This window comes from Oncorhynchus gorbuscha, linkage group LG10 (genome assembly GCF_021184085.1).
Source record: "Oncorhynchus gorbuscha isolate QuinsamMale2020 ecotype Even-year linkage group LG10, OgorEven_v1.0, whole genome shotgun sequence".
Lineage (NCBI taxonomy): Eukaryota > Metazoa > Chordata > Actinopteri > Salmoniformes > Salmonidae > Oncorhynchus > Oncorhynchus gorbuscha.
Window position 1 is genome coordinate 23820277 of NC_060182.1, and position 21314 is coordinate 23841590.

The 21314-nt window shown below is 42.6% G+C and overlaps 1 protein-coding gene across 2 annotated transcripts; it reads left to right on the top strand.

The window, feature by feature from the left end:
• Positions 1-8099: 8099 nt before the first annotated feature.
• On the top strand, positions 8100-20726 carry LOC124045712 (glucose-6-phosphate 1-dehydrogenase-like). 2 transcript variants are annotated; one of them, XM_046365257.1, is made up of 13 exons: positions 8100-8237; positions 10146-10267; positions 16531-16568; positions 16701-16809; positions 16920-17137; positions 17367-17525; positions 17694-17819; positions 17944-18037; positions 18192-18378; positions 18491-18726; positions 18873-18949; positions 19119-19211; positions 19326-20726. In XM_046365257.1, the coding sequence occupies exons 1-13, from the start codon at positions 8210-8212 to the stop codon at positions 19414-19416; spliced, it is 1578 nt and encodes a 525-aa protein (XP_046221213.1). In that variant the 5' UTR covers positions 8100-8209; the 3' UTR covers positions 19417-20726. The 2 variants fall into 2 exon arrangements, with proteins under 2 accessions (XP_046221213.1, XP_046221214.1); XM_046365258.1 differs by lacking the exon at positions 8100-8237 and adding an exon at positions 8250-8407.
• Positions 20727-21314: the final 588 nt, after the last annotated feature.

Sequence of the window (21314 nt, forward strand, 5' to 3'; positions counted from 1 at the left end):
GGCTCAGGAGTGTGTGTGGCCTCCACGTGCCTGTATGACCTCTCTACAACGCCTGGGCATGCTCCTGATGAGGTGGCGGATGGTTTCCTGAGGGATCTCCTCCCAGACCTGGACCTGCTTTCATCTGTGAAGAGCACAGGGCGCCAGTGGCGAATTTGCCAATCTTGGTGTTCTCTTGCAAATGCCAAACGTCATGCACGGTGTTGGGCTGTAAGCACAACCCCCACCTGTGGACGTCGGGCCCTCATACCACCCTCATGGAGTCTGTTTCTGACCGTTTGAGCAGCACACATATGCACATTTGTGGCCTGCTGGAGGTCATTTTGCAGGGCTCTGGCAGTGCTCCTCCTTGCACAAAGGCGGAGGTAGCGGTCCTGCTGCTGGGTTGTTGCCCTCCTACGGCCTCCTCCACGTCTCCTGATGTACTGGCCTGTCTCCTGGTAGCGCCTCCATGCTCTGGACACTATGCTGACAGACACAGCAAACCTTCTTGCCACAGCTCGCATTGATGTACCATCCTGGATGAGCTGCACTACCTGAGCCACTTGTGTGGGTTGTAGACTCCGTCTCATGCTACCACTAGAGTGAAAGCACCGCCAGCATTCAAAAGTGACCAAAACATCAGCCAGGAAGCATAGGAACTGAGAAGTGGTCTGTGGTCACCACCTGCAGAACCACTCATTTATTGGGGGTGTCTTGCTAAATGCCTATAATTTCCAACTGTTGTCTATTCCATTTGCACAACATGTGAAATGTATTGTCAATCAGTGTTGCTTCCTAAGTGGACAGTTTGATTTCACAGAAGTGGGATTGACTTGGAGTTACATTGTGTTGTTTAAGTGTTCCCTTTATTTTTTTTGAGCAGTGTATATGTGCAGTTTACATATACTTCGGTTGTAGCCAATAACACTTGTTTTTCAACCACTCCACAAATGTATTGTTAACAAACTATAGTTTTGGCAAGTCGGTTAGGACATCTACTTTGTGCATGACACAAGTCATTTTTCCAACAATTGTTTACAGACAGATTATTTCACTTATAATTCACTATCACAATTCCAGTGGGTCAGAAGTTTACATACACAAGTTGACTGTGCCTTTAAACAGCTTGGAAAATTCCAGAAAATGATGTCCTGGCTTTAGAATCTTCTGATAGGCTAATTGACATCATTTGAGTCAATTGGAGGTGTACCTGTGGATGTATTTCAAGGCCTACATTCAAACTCAGTGCCTCTTTGCTTGACATCATGGGAAAATCAAAAGACATCAGACAATTTTTTTTCTCTAAACCACAAGTCTGGTTCATCCTTGGGAGCAATTTCCACGTTCATCTGTATAAACAATAGTTTGCAAGTATAAACACCATGGGACCTCGCAGCCGTCATACCGCTCAGGAAGGAGACGCGTTCTCTCTCCTAGAACAATAGCAAATGACCTTGTGAAGATGCTGGAGGAAACGGGTACAAAAGTATCTATATCCACTCTAAAACGAGTCCTATATCAACATAACCTGAAATGCCGCTCAGCAAGGAAGAAGCCACTGCTCCAAAACCTTCATTAAAAAGCCAGACTACGGTTTGCAACTGCACATGGGGACAAAGATTGTATTTTTTGGAGAATGGTCCACTGGTCTGATAAAACAAAAATAGAACTGTTTGGCCATTAATGACCATTATGTTTGGTAGAGAAAGGGTGAGGCTTGCAAGCCGAAGACACCATCCCAACCGTGAAGCACAGGGGTTGCAGCATCATGTTGTGGGGGTTCTTTGCTGCAGGAGGGACTGGTGCACTTCACAAAATAGATGGCATCATGAAAATAAATGGCATCATGAGGGAGGAAAATTATGTGGATATATTGAAGCAAGATCTCAAGACATCAGTCAGGAAGTTAAAGCTTGGTCTCAAATGGGTCTTCCAAATGGACAATGACCCCAAGCATACTTCCAAAGGTGCGGCAAAATGGCTTAAGGACAACAAAGTCAAGGTATTGGAGTGGAGTCACAAAGCCCTGACCTCAATCCTATAGACAATTTTTGGGCAGAACTGAAAAAGTGTGTGCGAGCAAGGATGCCTACAAACCTGACTCAATTACACCAGCTCTGTCAGGAGGAATGGGGCACATTTCACCCAACTTATTGTGGGAAGCTTGTGGAAGGCTACCCGTAACGTTTGACCCAAGTTAAACAATTTAAAAGCAATGCTACCAAATACTAATTGAGTGTATGTAAACTTCTGACCCACTGGGAATGTGGTGAAAGAGATAAAAGCTTAAATAAATAATTATCTGTACTATTATTCTGACATTTCACATTCTTAAAATAAAGTGGTGATCCTAACTGACCAAAGACAGGGAATTTTCACTGGGATTAAATGTCAAGAATTGTGAATAACTGAGTTTAAATGTATTTGGCTAAGGTGTATGTAAACTTCCGACTTCAACTGTGTATATATACAGTGGGGCAAAAAAGTATTTAGTCAGCCACCAATTGTGCAAGTTCTCCCACTTAAAAAGATGAGAGAGGCCTGTAATTTTCATCATAGGTACACTTCAACTATGACAAACAAAATGAGAAAAAAAATCCTGAAAATCACATTGTAGGATTTTTAATGAATTTATTTGCAAATTATGGTGGAACATAAGTATTTGGTCAATAACAAAAGTTTATCTCAATACTTTGTCATTGCCAACAAAGGGTATATAACAGAGGTCAAATGTTTTCAGTAAGTTTTCACAAAGTTTTCACACACTGTTGCTGGTGTTTTGGCCCATTCCGCCATGCAGATCTCCTCTAGAGCAGTGATGTTTTGGAGCTGTTGCTGTTTTCTATGGGGTTGAGATATGGAGACTGGCTAGGCCACTCCAGGACCTTGAAATGCTTCTTACGAAGCCACTCCTTCGTTGCCCGGCGTTGTGTTTGGGATCATTGTCATGCTGAAAGACCCAGCCACATTTCATCTTCAATGCCCTTGCTGATGGAAGGAGGTTTCACTCAAAATCCAGAAGAAGATTGGGAGAATGTCAGATGAAACCAAAATAGAACGTTTTGGTAAAAACTCAACTCGTTGTATTTAGAGGACAAAGAATGCTGAGTTGCATCCAAAGAACACCATACCTACTGTGAAGCATGGGGGTGGAAACATCATACTTTGGAGCTGTTTTTCTGCAAAGGGACCAGGACGACTGATCCGTGTAAAGGAAAGAATGAATGGGGCCATGAATCGTGAGATTGAGTGTGTGTGGGGGGGGTAGTAGTAGAAATCAGAAGTAACAAAGGCTTGTCTGTCATGTTTGTCATTTATTATCATGTCTTGTCCCTGTGCTCCCCATGCTATTCGTTTCCCTCTGCTGGTCTTATTTGGTTCTTTCCCTCCTTCTATCCCTCTCTCTCCCCCTCCCTCTCTCACTCTCTCGCTCTCTCTTCTCTCTATCGTTCCGTTCCTGCTCCCAGCTGTTCCTATTCCCCTAATCATCATTTAGTCTTCCCACACCTGTTCCCGATCCTTTCCCCTGATTAGAGTCCCTATTTATTCCTTTGTGATCCGTTCCTGTCCCGTCGGTTCCTTGTATTGTATTCACCATGCTGTGATTGCGTTTCGCCCTGTCCTGTCGTGTTTTTGCTGTGATTGTGTATCGCCCTGTCCTGTCGTGTTTTTTTGCCTTCATCAGATGCTGCGTGTGAGCAGGTGTCTCTGTCGACTACGGCCTGCGCCTACCCGAAGCGACCTGCAGTCTGTGGCCGCTTCTCCAGTTATTTCCCCTCTACAAGTCTAGAGGATTTCTGTTATTCCCTGTTTGGACTTAAATAAACTCTGTTTCTGTTAAGTCGCTTTTGGGTCCTCTTTCACCTGCATGACATTGTCCCGAAGCAACTCCTGCATTTTCTTGGCTGTGTGCTTAGGGTTGTTGTCCTGTTGGAAGGTGAACCTTCACCCCAGTCTGAGGTCCTGAGTTCTCTGGAGCATGTTTTCATCAAGGATCTCTCTGTACTTTGCTCCGTTCATCTTCCCCTCAATCCTGACTAGTCACTCTGTTCCTGATGCTGCAAATTGTCCCCACTGCATGATGCTGCCACTACCATAATTCACCATAGGAATGGTGCCAGGTTTCCTCTAGACACAAGACCTGGCATTCAGGCCAAAGTGTTCAATCTTGGTTTCATCAGACCAGAGAATCTTGTTTCTCATGGTCTGAGAGTCCTTTAGGTGGCAGGGACTGGGTGACTAGTCAGGATCGGGGGAAACAAGTGCAGAGATCCTTGATGAAAACCTGCTCCAGCGAGCTCAGGACCTCAAACTGGGGCGAAGGTTCACCTTCCAACAGGACCACAATCCTAAGCACACAGCCAAGACAATGCAGGAGTGGCTTCGAGACAAGTCTCTGAATGTCCTTGAGTGGTCCAGCCAGAGTCCGGACTTGAACCTGATCTAACATCTCTGCGGAGACCTGAAAATAGCTGTGCAGCAATGCTTCCCCATCCAACCTGACAGAGCTTGATAAACTGCAGAGAAGAATGGGAGAAAATCCTCAAATCAAAATTTGTTGGTCACATTAACATATTTAGCAGATGTTATTGCGGGTGTAGCAAAAAACAGAAGTGCCAAGCTTGTAGTGTCATACCCAAGAAGACTCAAAACTGTAATTGCTGCCAAAAGTGCTTAAACAAATTACTAAGTACTTCAGAAATACAGTTTAGACATTGTTAATGTTGTAAATGACTATTGTAGCTGGAAACGGCTGATTTTTAAGGGAATATCTACATAGACGTACAAAGGCCCATTATCAGCAACCATCACTCCTGTGTTCCAATGGTATGTTGTGTTAGCTAATCCAAGTGTATCATTTTAAAATGCTAATTGATGATTAGAAAACCCTTTTGCAATTATGTTAGCACAGCTGCAAACTGTTGTCAGCTGCAAACTGGAGCATCAGCATTTGTGGGTTCGATTACAGGCTCAAAATGGCTAGAAACAAATAACGTCTTCTGAAACTCTTCAGTCTATTCTTGTTCTGAGAAATGACGGCTATTCCATACGAGAAATTGCCAAGAAACTGAAGATCTCATACAAAGCTGTGTACTACTCCCTTCATAGAACAGCACAAACTGGCTCTAACCAGAATAGAAAGAGGAGTGGGAGGCCCCGGTGCACAACTGAGCAAGAGGACAAGTACATTAGAGTGTCTAGTTTGAGAAACTCGCAAGTCCTCAACTGGCAGCTTCATTAAATAGTACCCGCATTAATGTTGAGACTGATGTTTTGCGGAAGGCCCTAAAAATGGTCAAAGACCCCAGCCACCCCTGTGGCTGTTCTCTCTACGACCGTATGGCAAGCGGTACCGGAGTTCTAAGTCTAGGACAAAAAGGCTTCTCAACTATTTTTACCCCCAAGCCATAAGACTCCTGAACAGGTAACCAAATGGTTACCCGGACTATTTGCATTGTGTGCCCTCCCCCCAACCCCTCTTTTATGCTGCTGCTACTCTCTGTTTATCTTGTATACATAATCACTTTAACTATTATGGTCATGTACATACTACCTCAATTGGCCCGACCAACCAGTGCTCCCACACATTGGCTAACTGGGCTATCTACATTGTGTCCCATCACCCGCCAACCCCTCTTTTTACTCTACTGCTACTCTCTGTTCATCATATATGCATAGTCACTTTAACCATACCTACATGTACATACTACCTCAATAAGCCTGACTAACCAGTGTCTGTCTGTATATACCCTTGCTACTCTTATTGTCAAATGTCTTTTTACTGTTGCTTTATTTCCTTACTTACCTACACACACACACACACACACACACACACACACACACACACACACACACACACACACACACACACACACACACACACACACACACACACACACACACACACACACACACACACACACACACACACACACACACACACACACACAGACAGACAGACAGACAGACCTTTTTTCGCACTATTGGTTAGAGCCTGTAAGTAAGCATTTCACTGTTGTATTCGGCGCAAGTGACAAATAAAATTATATTTGATTTGCGGGTAATTTTTAATGAAGCTTGCCAGTTGAGGACATGCGCTGCGTCTGTTTCTAAAGCTAGACACTAATACAGTGAGTCTCAACTGTTGGTCGCGGGAAGGATTAAGGGGTCGCGAGACATTTGCAAGAACATAATATATACTATATTATTTTGAACGGTAACCGCTGCACCTAAACTTTTATTTTGAAAGGATGCCGCCGCATCGCTTATTGTTGCTGACTTTATACAACGTTACAGCGACACAGGCGTGCATGCAATGTACTCCTTATTGTTTCTGACTTTACACGCGCAGCACGTCCACAGTGATGAAATGGCTAGTTACAGTGGCTTGCGAAAGTATTCACTCCCTTGACATTGTTCCTATTTTGTTGCCTTACAACCTGGAATTCAATTTTTTGGAGTGATTGTATCATTTGATTTACACAACATGCATACCACTTTGAAGATGCAAAAACATTTTTTGGGGGTGAAACAAACAAGACAAAAAAAACAGAACTTGAGCTTGCATAAATATTTATCCCCCCAAAGTCAATACTTTGTAGAGCCACCTTTTGCAGCAATTACAGCTGCAAGTCTCTTGGGGTATGTCTGTATAAGTTTGGCACATCTAGCCACTGGGATTTTTTCCCATTCTTCAAGGCAAAACTGCTCCAGCTCTTCAAGTTGGATGGGTTCCGCTGGTGTACAACAATCTTTAAGTCATACCACAGATTCTCAATTGGATTGAGGTCTGTGCTTTGACTAGGCCATTCCAAGAAATGTAAACGTTTCCCCTTAAACCACTCAAGTGTTGCTTTCACAGTATGCTTGGGGTCATTGTCCTGCTGGAAGGTGAACCTCCATCCCAGTCTCAAATCTCTGGAAGACTGAAACAGGTTTCCCTCAAGAATTTCCCTGTATTTAGCACCATCCATCATTCCTTCAATTCTGACCAGTTTCCCAGTCCCTGCCGATAAAAACCATCCCCACAGCATGATGCTGCCACCACCATGCTTCATTTTGGGGATGGTGTTATCGGGGTTATGGGAGGTATTGGGTTTGCGCCAGACATAGCGTTTTCCTTGATGGCCAAAAAGCTCAATTTTAGTCTCATCTGACCAGACTACCTTCTTCCATATGTTTGGGGAGTCTCCCTCATGCCTTTTGGTGAACACCAAACGTACCATTGGAACACAGGATTGATGGTTGCTGATAATGAACCTCTGTACGCCTATGTAGATATTCCATTTTTAAAATCAGACGTGTCCAGCTACAATAGTCATTTACAACATTATCAATGTCTACACTATATTTCTGATCGATTTTATGTTATTTTAAATGGACAAAAAAATAGGCTTTTCTTTAAATAACAAGGACATTTCTAAGTGACCCCAAACTTTTGAACAGTAGTATGTATATATACACAAAACTATGTGGACACCATTCAAATGAGTGGATTTGGCTATTGCAGCTACACCTGTTACTGACAAGTGTATAAAATCAAGCACACAGCCATGCAATCTCCACAAACAACCATTGGCACTCAAATGACCTTACTGACGAGCTCAGTGACTTTCAACATGGCGTCGTCATAGAATGCCACCTTTCCAACAAGTCAGTTCGTGAAATTTTGGCCCTGCTAGAGATGCCCCGGTCAACTGTAAGTGCTGTTATTGTGAAGTGGAAACCTCTAGGAGTATGTCTGTGTGTGGCATGTATCATGGATAATGAAATCAAGCATAAGCAGAGAAATGATGTTCCTCTGTGAAAGGAAGTATTTTCAGATAATGGACTAGCAAGGATTTTCAATACCAGATGATGATCTGTTGATTTACATTTATTATTTTGAATTAGCAGTGTTTGATGTCTCTTCCATGTTCATGCAGTTTATACATGACTTTATTTATAATCCCAGAAAGTATTTTGTCCAGGATTTGACCCAGGTTGGTCAAACACAAGACATAGCGTTTTCCTTGATGGACAAAAATCTCAATTTTAGTCTCATCTGACCAGAGTACCTTCTTCCATATATTTGGGGAGTCTCCCACCCCCTCTGCTACATATCCACTTGCATGTCAGTGATGGCTATTTCTTCTCTTTGATTGGTGTGTATCTCTGAAGAGTGTACAGATAACCACGCCCCACCCATCTTTTGCTGGACTTGGAAATGTGACGTCATTGGAGGCAAATGGTGATGGGAAGTGGATCGAGCGCTGGTGAGTTTCCCTCTAAACCAATAAAATCACTGAATTCGGTTGTGTCATTTCGACAGGGAAGAAAGAAACTGCAATAAGTTTTGTGGCTTGTAGATTTACAGAAGTTTCGAGCGAAGATAGCTCTGTTTTCGCCACACTCAGATAATCGTTTGAATTGGAAATGGCTGGAAGTAAGTAACCGTATATAGTTTTGTAAAGGTATTCTTCTGATAGCCGATGCTAGCAGGTATTTTTTTTGCTGCTACATTCTTGTCATGCTGTCAAAACAGCCACGAACATGATGGGATGTTAATGGCAGTATGGTATGCCATTGAATAAACGTTACTTTGATGGGTGACCTAGATTCAAATAATTGTGTACATAGCATTAATAGTTTGCTTGCTAGCTAATTTACCTTGTACAGGTACAAATTCGGCTAGTTAGCGTGACTAGGCAAGTGAGCCCAGTCTGTATTATTTCACTGCTAGCTAGGTTGGGCCCTTTTTTAAAATACGGGTTTGGGCTGAGGATTTTGCTAATAAGATTACAGTTGCTGGTGTGTTGTAGCTGTGCATCTGCAAAGTGACGAACGTTTATCCGGGAAGGGTGCGCGGTCTGTAAATTGTATCTAATATATATATTAAACTGTTTACCCCTCTAACGTTACCTGACCCAATAGCGACCTGCCAGTGTTGACATTGCACAACAAGGAACTGGTATTATTACTGTAGCAGAAATATTGATGTAACATGTCTCGTCTTGCATGTATAATATTGTAGATGTTCCCACTGTTGTCAAATTGGCTGGATGCCATTTGGGGGGTGGACCGTTCATGATACATGGGAAACTGTTGATCTTAAAAAACCCAGCGTTGCGTTGCGCCTGGCACTAACTACCATACCCTATTCAAAGGCACTTACATCTGTTTCCTTGCCCATTCACCCGCTGAATGGCACACACAAGCAATGTCTCAATGCTTAAAATTAAAAGTCATTGTTTATCCTGTCTCCTTCCCTATATCTACGCTGATTTTAAGTGGATTTAACAAGTGACCTCAATAAGGGATCATCACTTTCACTCTGGTCATGGAAAGAGCAGGTGTTAATGTTTTGTATACAGTGTATATCATATCTTGATTTAGAGGAGGTGCTAAACACTGACTTAGTTCTAACCTGTTGCCATTTAGGTAAAATAAGAGTACTGTACTGCTTTTGAAGGTGGTACACAATACATCTTGATTATTTTTATCAGCCTATGACCAGAAAGGGTAGGCTGATTCTTTACCAAATGTGTAATGCAATATGGAACAAATGGCTGTGTAATACTTTTATCAAAATGTGTTTTTATGGTTTTATAGACTCTAGGCTGTTTGTGCCCTCTTAAAATAAAGTGCTATTTGGTTAGAAGACATTTGGGGCTGAAACTGTTTTCCTCAAATGAAAAGGAGTGCTTCCTGAAAGTACATCTACATTTTTCAAATATCTGTTCCCCTTTGGACAATCTTACTGCTTGTAGAACACAAGGAAGTAGAAATAAGAATGTAGCAATCTATTCTGTCACTTATTGCAGCCTGCCTCTTCTGTCGATCCCAAGGCATTGCTGTGTCTCTGAGTGTTCAGATAGTTCATTGTTTGTGTGGTGTTATTTAACTTGCTATGTGTTTTGAAAGTGATTGTGGCTGTACTCCCTTGGTATGAATCATTGTGCCAGACAGGGCTCAGAGCAGTACTCTTACTGCTCTAGTCTATTGGCATAATTGTGTGATATTCAAAAAATAGTTTTTACTGTCACTCCTTCAGTATGCTATTAAACTAGACTACAGTAGACTACTGTATTATTCATATTGTGGGTTCCTACATGTATTATCATTCATGTTTGGCCAATCTTGTTATTGATAATAACTTGTTTTTGACATTTATCTTTGCCTAGGAAAATTGAGTGCCATTCCCCTCTCTCGGTCCGAGGTGTTTGGAGAGCTGCGGAAGGAGCTGCATGATGACAAGGAGTTCCATCATTCCGACGCTCACATCTTCATCATCATGGGAGCGTCGGTGAGATGGGGAAGATGTGGGGAAATTAGAGGCTACTTTGATTACTGATGAATGACCCTGCAAGTTGACCCTCCACAGCACAGGCAACTTTATTTTTATAATTACAAAAGTTGTGAATGGGCAGATGGAGTGTGTGTGTTGGATGCATATTGGAGAGAGTGACTGACAAAATAAGTGAATCAGTTGAGGTTGTGAACATAATCTATCCTCTTTTGGACTTTTATGAAATTCTCTGAAAATATGTGCCATTTAAGGCACTTTTGTCCAAACCAACTTAGTCATGTGTGAGTACATTTACGTATGGTGGCCCCAACAGCAATCAAACCCACAACCATTGGCATTGCAAGCGCCATGCATTACCGACTGAGCCACACAGGACCATAATGATGAAATTAAACCTGTAATCAATTCTGAGGTAGTTCAATATCGATCAGTTGCACAGGATTAACAATTTACTAAATGTAGGCTACCAAAATTAGGATACATTTGTCCGAGACACACAGAATTAGTCTTCTCCTAGAATAATATCAATGTTTTGTTCAGTTATACCTATTTTATAGATTTTAGGTGGACAGATAAGGGAACACATTTAGTGAGAACGGTGTGTTGAAACGGACAAGAGGGGTTGCACATTTGAGGAAATGTAGAAATTTAATTGAGACACATTACACAGAGCTTGTGTAACTAAGCAACCCCAGAATCACTTGCGCTCGCTGTAGTCTGGCCTTGATACAAAGAGAACTAACAATCATGAACCTTGATATGACACTTTGTTAGCCAATCATGTTCAGCTTGAACTGTTTGTTAGTTAATCATGTTGCGCACAGACAGTACGTAGGCCAATCATAGTGTACGAACTGATCTTTTGTTGATCAACTCAACTGAATGACTATGTTCCCCAGTCACATAGATGGCCTAATGAGCCAGAATTCTAGGTTGTGGGAAATGACATTATCTCTTCTATCAGTACCTACAAGGATTATCAATTCACTGACTCAGTCGAGTAACTTTGAAGTTGAATTTTCTTATAGTATTTCCTTCTCTAGAAAAGTCCTCTCTTGGCCTACAAATGTTTTTTTCATGTTTTCGCCTGTAACACCTGCCCAGTTAACTGATAAAATGTACTGTTGGAGAGGAGCTCAATGTATCATTCTTCCGCCCACTTCTCCATTTAGGCCGGTTCTCCCACTCTATTTTCTCTTGGTTGAAAGGAGTGGTGCAAGAGCTGAATAGTGCAGTGTCACAGTTATGAAAATAAATGGCTGAGAATGGTAATAGAGGCATGTTGGGAATCAGAATGGGGGAATGGTAATGGTGGTAAGGCCTAGCCTTGTGGTGTTTATGGTGGTTTTTGGGAACAGTAATGTACATAGGCTACTGTAAAATATGGTTTGTGTGCAATGCTGCAATCGGTCCTTGACACTCAGCAAGCACACACCAATTACAAGCTGGTGTTACATGTACACACACACACACACACACACACACACACACACACACACACACCCTCACTCAACATGGCCTCATTAAAGTCGCTGTGCCAATGAAACATAAGTAAATATTAATGATTAACTGAAGAATGACGAGAAATATGATTCGATGGTGATTGTCAAGCCACCCTCAGTTTGCATTTTCCTCTCAGCTGAGGCGGGACAGAAGGCTAGTAGTCATGGACAGACTGAGGCTGGGCATAGGCTAATGCATATCAGTTTAAATGTGTAAACCATTTAGTCATTAGGCACAAATCACTGGAATAAGACACATAATAGGCCATTCGGATGAATTATTATGTTTAAGTTTTTCCCCAAGTGGCATACCAAGCCCGCTTGGTGTTCAACCTTCCGAAGTTCTCCCATGTCAACCCACTCCTCCGCGCACTGCTCGCATCATCTTCAAGACCCTGGTGCTTGCCTATGGAGCAGCAATTGGAACTGCACCTCCTTACCTTCAAGCTTTGCTCCAACCCTACATCCCAATCCGAGCACTCTGTACTGTCACCTCTGGTCTCTTGGCCCTCCCACCCCTACAGGAGGGCAGCTCCTGCTCAGAAGAGCTTAGACTGGGCTGTCTCTTCTGCAGTCCTCCTTGCAGTATGCCTAAGGCATGTTCACGCAGATGAGCAGGGACCCTGGGAATCTTTCTTTTGGTGTTTTTCAGAGTCAGTAGAAAGGCCTCTAGTGTCCTAAGTTTTCATAACTGTAACCTTAATTGCCTATCGTCTGTGAGCTGTTCTTGTCTTAACGACCGTTCCACAGGTGCATGTTCATTAATTGTTTATGGTTCATTGAACAAGCATGGGAAACAGTGTTTAAACCCTTTACAATGAAGAATCTGTAGTTATTTGGTTTTTTACAAATGATCTTTGAAAGACAGGGTCCTGAAAAAGGAATGTTTCTTTTTTGTTTGTTGCAGAGTTAACAAAGAGGACGAAGATTTTTGGTATACATCATCTTTAAGGTGTCTAGTATTGATATTAGAGGTCGACCGATTATGATTTTTCAACGCCGGTGCCGATTATTGGGGGACCAAAAAAAAAGCCGATACCGATTAATCGGCCTATTTATTTGTTTATTAATGTATTTGTAATAATGACAATTACAACAATACTGGATGAGAACACTTATTTTAACTTAATATAATACACCAATAAAATCAATTTAGCCTCAAGTAAATAATGAAACATGTTCAATTTGGTTTAAATAATGCAAAAAAAGTGTTGGAGAAAGTAAAAGTGCAATATGTGCCATGTAAGAAAGCTAACATTTAAGTTCCTTGCTCAGAACATGAGAACATATGAAAGCTGGTGGTTTCATATCTTCAATATTCCCAGGTAAGAAGTTTTGGGTTGTAGTAATTATAGGACTATTTCCCTCTATACCATTTGTATTTCATTAACCTTTGACTATTGGATGTTCTTATAGGCACTTTAGTATTGCCAGTGTAACAGTATAGCTTCAGTCCCTCTCCTCGCTCCTCCCTGGGCTCAAACCAGCAACACAACGACAACATCCACCATCGAAGCAGCGTTACACATGCAGAGTAAGGGGAACAACTACTAAAAGGCTCAGAGCGAGTGTTGTTTGAAATGCTATTAGCGCACGCTAACTAGCTAGCCATTTCACTTCGGTTACACCAGCCTCATCTCGGGAGTTGATAGGCTTGAAGTCATAAACAGCGCAAATCTTGACGCACAACGAAGAGCTGCTGGCAAAACGCAGGAAAGTGCTGTTTGAATGAATGTTTACGCGCCTGCTTCTGCCTACCACCGCTCAGAATCTTAGATGCTTGTATGCTCAGTCAGATTATATGCAACGCAGGACAAGGAGCTGACAAGGTGAAAATCTGTCGTTCTGCCCCTGAACGAGGCAGTTAACCTACCGTTCCTAGGCCGTCATTGAAAATAAGAATGTGTTCTTAACTGACTTGCCTAGTTAAATAAAAGGTATTTTAAATTGTAAAAATGTTTGTTTAAAAAAAAAAATACAGATTTCCGATTGTTATGAAAACTTGAAATCGGCCCCAATTAATCGGCCATTCCGATTAATCGGTCGACCTCCAATTGATATGCATTTGCAATTACTCAACTTTGTTCAGTGTGGTCATAGAATGAGTAAACATGTTGACGGCGAAAATAGTGACCGGCGGGATAACACAGTGCATCAGATCATGACAGGAACAACGTTATCAGTGATGATGACCTACCCACCCCCCTCCACTTTTGCTAATGAAGAGCCAAGAGGGTCCAGTCAGAAGAGCTAAGGGAAAAGCTGCAGGTGGTCAAAAATAAAGATTAATTGTTCAAATGATCGAAGAGGACTGCCACCGCTGTGATTTAACATGCAGTATTCAAGCCCAAATGCTACAGATTGTGTCAAACAAAGCTGCCCCAACCCAATGGATGTTTTCCTACTAATGTATCCACCCACCCTAAGAGATCACCATTGACATGTCCAACCTCTACTCCACCAAGGACAAGCAACTGTATCTGAATATGGATGAGCTCCTTACATTCTATGGGATCCTTATCACATCTGGGTACAGCTCTGTTCCAAGAAGACACATGTACTGGTCACTTGACAGTAATGTACACAATGAAAGCATTTAATGTAATGTGGTGAAATCGCTCTGATGAAATAATGGCCTCCATTCATGTGGTTGACAACACAAAGATCACTGATGACCCATTTTTAAGGTTAGGCCCATCTTCTCCCAGCTCAATCAGTCATACAAAGTCATGCCATTTCAGGAATGGCTGTCATTGGATGAGCATGATCTAATACATGGATGTAAGCAATTCATAAGAGGTAAACCAATCCGTTTTTGTTACAAGCTATGGGGCCCTGTCTCATCCAGTGGTTACATATGGAACCATATGGTGGATCCCACACTATCCTCCCTGAGACTGGGTTGGGTCCCACAATCAAACTGCATCAACCGAAACAATGAGCACATGGGTGCTAAGTGGTGGTGGCCGATCTTTGCATGGTCTCTCAACAGTGCACTCGTAAACAGCTGTTTCTTTTAGAGACGTTATGGGAGGGGCCACGGATAGTGCCACGGATAGTGGCACAGTCTCTTAAGCAAAAGTTTGGCACGAAATCACTGAGCCGCGGAAGGAGATCTCTACTGGCTGCTACTGTTGAAGATCAGGCAAGATATGACAAAGCTTCTTCTCACTGGCCAATCAACACGATGCACCGGTAACAGATGTCGGCTTTGTGACACGCATTACCTATGCATGTGAGAAATGCAGAGCACCGCTGCAAATTGAGTGCGTCAAGATATACCATGAACAGTAGAAAAGGAGATGAGATTGAATGAAAAAGGGCTGATAAAGCCAATGAAAGAAAAGCCAATAAAGGCTGAGAAGCCGACAAGGGAAAGGCACTCAATGACAAATGTTTTTAGAAAACGTCAATTGATTCCAGACATGCTGTCTGACTGATTGTAGTTCAAAATAGTGATGCACAAATTTAATCATGCACTTGGTTCTGAAGCCTACCTACTAAGATTGATTTTGTTCAGTGTAGGCCTCTACTTGAAAGCATATTCTACAGGCTACCTCTATCCTAAATGTTACCTTTATGTTCAGTGGGAATGAATCACACACTGCTATACAGTTGTTAGTGAATGTTGCACTAAAATGTCACAATGACAATGTTACAATGAATATTGCACTGAATTACAAGTTCAAATGTTATAAAGTTACAATATTAATGTTTGTTTAGTGCAACATGTCCTTTATGTTAAAGTAAATGTTGAAATAGATTGATTTAAAAAAAAGTGTATTTGTGCTCAGTATTCATATCAATGTTGTGTAAGTGTTTTTGATAATGTAAAATAGTCACACTAGAATGTGATGGGACCTTCTAGTGGCAATGCTGAGGACTGCCAGTGACAGTTTTAAATGTGTTAATAACTGGGATGGGATATAAGAATTTTGATGACTGCATAGGATAAATATGAATTCAGTATACATCACACTATCCCACCGGTCATTGTGACCGGCCCTAAAACACACTTTTCCATGAATTTCAAAAAATGATTATTTCACACAATTTGGATATTTTCATGTCTGGGGAAAAATGTAGGATTAAATGGGTTAAGTAACTCTCACGATGACCCCCTCCCCCTCTTGCGTGGAGCCCCAGATCGAGGGAGATTATCAGTGGTCTTGTATGTCTTCCATTTCCTAATAATTGCTCCCACAGTTGATTTCTTCAAACCAAGCTGCTTACCTATTGCAGATTCAGCCTTCCCAGCCTGGTGCAGGTCTACAATTTTGTTTCTGGTGTCCTTTGACAGCTCTTTGGTCTTGGCCATAGTGGAGTTTGGAGTGTGACTGTTTGAGATTGTGGACAGGTCATTTCTACTGATAACAAGTTCAAATAGGTGCCATTAATACAGGTAACGAGTGGAGGAGCCTCTTAAAGAAGAAGTTACAGGTCTGTGAGAGGCAGAAATCTTGCTTGTTTGTAGGTGACCAAATACTTATTTTACACCATAATTTGCAAATAAATTCAGAAATCCTACAATGTGATTTTCTGGATTTTTTTTTTCTCCTTATTTTGTCTGTCATAGTTGAAGTGTACCTATGATTAAATTACAGGCCTCACTTTTTAAGTGTGATAACTTGCACAATTTGTGGCTGACTAAATATTTTTTTTGTGTGTATAGCTAGCCTCTGTTTCAATCAACATTTTAGAGGTGACTAATCTGGTTTTGTATTAACATGTTAATAATGTGCATATGTTTCTGTTTAGGGGGATCTAGCCAAAAAGAAAATCTACCCAACTCTGTGGTGAGTGCAGCCTCTTTAGTCTTAATGAGAAGTGCCTATCACAGGGCAGCTGTGGATTTTCTCTGGTGTCAAGTGATGAGTAAAAACTCCTAATGATCCTCCTTTCTGTTCTTATACCCCCGTCTCACTCAGGTGGTTGTTTAGAGATGGTCTACTCCCTGAACAGACTCACTTTGTGGGCTTTGCCCGCTCTGACCTGACGGTTGATTCCATCAAAACTGCCTCCATGCCCTATATGAAGGTGAGACTTTCCAAATGAACGCATTACATATTGACCTACATTTTTACACTGTGTGGGTTAATGCATATGTATGTGTGTTTGTGCATGCTCCTATCTCTCTGTGGTCCCAGGTGGCAGACTCTGAGGGGGAGCGGTTGTCTGTGTTCTTCAGCCGTAACTCTTATGTCAGTGGGAAGTACACTGAGGAGAGTGCCTTCTCCAACCTCCACACCCACCTGTTGTCCCTGCCCGGGGGGGGCAAGGCCAACCGCCTCTTCTACCTCGCCCTGCCGCCCAGCGTCTACCACGATGTCACCAAGAACATCAAGCACCACTGCATGAGTACCAAGTCAGTATGCCTGTTATGTCTTGCTGTTCAGTCTCTTGACTCACTCTCCTCTCAATCCTCCTCTGTGGTGTTGCTAAGGCCTTGAACAGGCTTGTTCATATTGAATCCACTTGCTTCATGTAATCAGTCTTGTCTGGGGAGAGCTGCTCATTAGATTAGCTTCTCCCTCTTCTGCTGTTTAATATCCAAAACATGCTTACCTCCCCTCCTATCTGTGTGTGTTTATTAGGGGCTGGAGCAGAGTGATTGTGGAGAAGCCATTTGGTCGTGACCTGCAGAGCTCAGAGGAGCTGTCCACCCACCTCTCTTCCCTGTTCACTGAGGACCAGATCTACCGCATAGACCACTACCTGGGCAAGGAGATGGTGCAGAACCTCATGGTCCTCAGGTACAGGACAAATGTTCTCCACTCTTTTTCTATTCTCTATTGCAGTCTCTGTCCCTCACTCTCTTTGCTTGGGGTGAGAAAGAACAACATGAATCAACAGACAGCTGTGTGTGTTTCAGCTATGTCCATGTCAATAAGGCTGAGGTTAAACGGTGGTAAATATTCCAGGTTTGGGAACCGGATCTTTGGGCCCATCTGGAACAGGGACAGCATAGCTTGTGTGGTCCTCACCTTCAAAGAACCCTTCGGCACCCAGGGCCGGGGCGGCTACTTTGACGACTTTGGAATCATCCGGTGAGGAGAACTGCGCTAGTGCTCAATGACATCAAACCTCAATGAAGGCATTTATTCTTGCCATGTTCTACTAGTCGGTCTGTAACTTATCTCACCCACCATTTTGTATTACAATTTTTTTTAGGGATGTCATGCAGAACCACTTGCTCCAGATGCTCTCGCTGGTTGCCATGGAGAAGCCTGCCTCCACCAGCTCTGATGATGTCAGGGATGAAAAGGTACAGCAACATGGACACAAACTAAAGCCCAAAATGCACATCTTCACTTGACTCCATTGGCCCCTCCAGAAAACTGACACCAAACGGAATAAACAAGTAGACTTCAAACCAATCACTTCGTACTCTCTCTCCCTGACCACTGTCTCCCCTGCAGGTGAAGGTGCTGAAGTGCATTGCCCCCATTACCATGTCAGATGTGGTGTTGGGGCAGTATGTGGGTGACCCAGAGGGAGAGGGGGATGCCAAGCTGGGTTACCTTGATGACCCCACCGTCCCCAAAGGCTCCACCCAGGCCACTTTCACCACAGCTGTGCTCTACGTGCACAACGAGCGCTGGGATGGTGAGAATCTCTGTTCTCTCTCTCTCAATCAGTCTTGCTTGTTGTGCTTTCACTGTCTGGTAAAACCAGCTCACTCCTCAGTGATAACTGTAATTACTCTGTTCTTCCAAAGGTGTTCCCTTCATCCTGCGTTGCGGCAAAGCCCTGAACGAGAGGAAAGCGGAGGTGCGGTTGCAGTTCACGGATGTTCCGGGGGACATCTTTGGAGCGCAGTGTCGTAGGAATGAGCTGGTGGTGCGTGTGCAGCCCAACGAGGCCGTCTATGCCAAGATGATGAGCAAGAAACCAGGAGTGTATTTCCACCCGGAGGAGACTGAGCTGGACCTCACCTACAAAAGCCGATATAAGGTGAGATACTTAATGAACCCCCCCCATCACTCATAGAAAACAGACACACGCACACTACAGCACCACACTCACATTTTAGCAACCCATATATAGGCACAATGTTCAACCTTATTTGCTTAATTTTCACTAATCTTTTCTCTCCTCAGGATGTGAATTTGCCCGACGCCTACGAGCGTCTCATCCTGGACGTCTTCTGTGGCAGCCAGATGCACTTTGTCAGGAGGTCAGTCAGGCTGTCTGTCTTGCTCAGAAGTCCCTTCTGTTGCCTGGTGTTTGTTATGCAAATAAGACTGAACATGCATTATAATTATGTCCACAAGATGGTGCAATGCAGCCCATTGGCTGCATTACTATGTGCTACTCTCCTTACATTGTCTTCCCTTTTCACTCAGTGATGAGCTGAGGGAAGCCTGGAGGATCTTTACGCCTCTCCTTCATCAGATCGAGAGCGAGAAGCCTCCCCCCATCCCCTACACATATGGAAGGTAAGATTTACCATTAACAGTTAAACAAGTATCGCAAGTCAATAGTCCCATTAATTTGTCAGTGATATTTTTGGTGTTATTTTGTGATTGATTTGTTCTTTCCCTTCTTCCTAGCCGGGGTCCAACAGAAGCAGATGAGCTTTCAAAGAGGGTTGGTTTCCACTATGAAGGAACATACAAATGGGTCAACCCCCACAAACTGTGAAACAGGATGGCAGGAGAGGGGGAGGGGCCAGAGCGGGGTAAATGAGCAGCAATACTTTGGTCTGATGGAGTTATTGCTCTTTCCTTTCTAGACCTGTCAGGGCAACAGTCAAGAGAGATTAGGATATATATGTATGTATGGAAAGGAAGCTATGTAAAAGTATAGGAACAGACTAGGTCTCAGCTACTACATGAATGCTCATCAGGTCTTAACTAGTCGGGGGGGCGGCACTTAACCACTGGGGATGAAGGGAGCGATAGAAACGCGAGCCAAATTTCTGTTTCTCCCTCTTCTTCCTGAAGTGTGCACTCTTTTGGTTCTCTTCATGGATTCAAAAGCTGTGGATGTGATCTGATTCTCTACCCTGCCACTGCTTGTTTCCAACATACTCCTCACACCAGTCCGTTCCATAAGATGGAGTGTTCAAGTGCAAATGTAAGATTGGTAGAAGAGTAGATAATAGGACTGTAGCCATTGAATGGGTGCAGGCCTGCGCTGGACAGATTTTCCACTGTCTGAGGTAGTGTACGAATACACACTTCAGGGAAAAGGGGGTGAAACAGAATTAGGCCTGAGTTGTGACATTAGTAACCATAGCTATCAAAAGTTGGACCTGGAGATGGAGAACAAAATGTAGATAACCCACTTATGGTGGGAATTACAATGAATGTCTACCACCCTCCGGTATCACCACATGTATAAACGGATATAATGGTAATACTTTATAATGCTCTGCAGTTGGTTTTTTACTATTAAGGTTATCCTTTTGTTTTTCTCATGCTATTTTGGACCAAGGAAAACCATGTTGCATAGTAATAATTCTTATTGTTACTATGAAGTGGGTTCAGAACATGGTGGTTTAATGCAGAGGTCAATATTTCCTGCAGGCAGTTTCTCATCTTGAATTTCTAAAGAGCAACATTGTATTTAGAACAAAGCTTTGTGCTGAATTCCAAGAACTGAGTTCTCTCATTCTCACTCTCAGTTACTTTGCTTTTTTCTTACATTTCCAGGCATGGCCTATTTAAGTTAATTTTCATTTTGGATAAGAGTTTAGAAATGACATGGTCTGTCACAGGGTCAACATAATGCTGTCTATTTAATGATATACTGTGTTATAGACTGAACATTCACGTGTTATTTCCAGAACTTATTTTTGTGTTCAGTCTCCATTGATACAGGTATTTTGTGTTTAAGGGGTTTGGTCTCTAGAAGTATCTTTGCTTCTTGTCACTTGACCATAATAAAACAATGTTGCTGCTTTTTTTTGGTTTTAATTTATATGCTCAATAAATAGATTTGCATTACAATTTTGGCAGTTTGTCTCATGTAAAGAACAAAAAATGTGAAATGTAGCATACAATCTAGGGGGGGGGGGGATTGACTTGTTGATACAGCCTTTTCATGTGAAACTGGTCTGAATTCTAGTGACGTAAAAGGGGTGTGTCTACATCTTACAATAGCTCCTAGTCTAGTTGACTTGACTGTTGCAGAACTTTATTTCCCCAAGACTGCAGAACTTTATTTCCCCAAGACTGCTGCTCAAGTCTCATTTTAAAGCAATGAACTTATTCCTTGAGTTAGCCTGGTACTGCAGGGTTGGAGCAAATAGCCTGCACAGCAAGTAGCGTCCTTCTGTAGCTCAGAGACTGCCAGGGTAGTGGGTTTTTAGAATGTATCACATGACTGTGCCTCTCTGCTAAATGGCATTTATTATTATTATATTATAAGACTGAAGTGGTTTTATTCACAGTGCCTCTCCCTTTACTGTAACTCTTTCTAGGTTTCATGTTACTTCTATTCTCTCTTCCCTGGCTCTGACATGTGCTTGTCCATGCAAATCGCAACAATTGTTTCTCACTACAGCTCTGAGATTCCAGTTGACAACTTGCCATGAC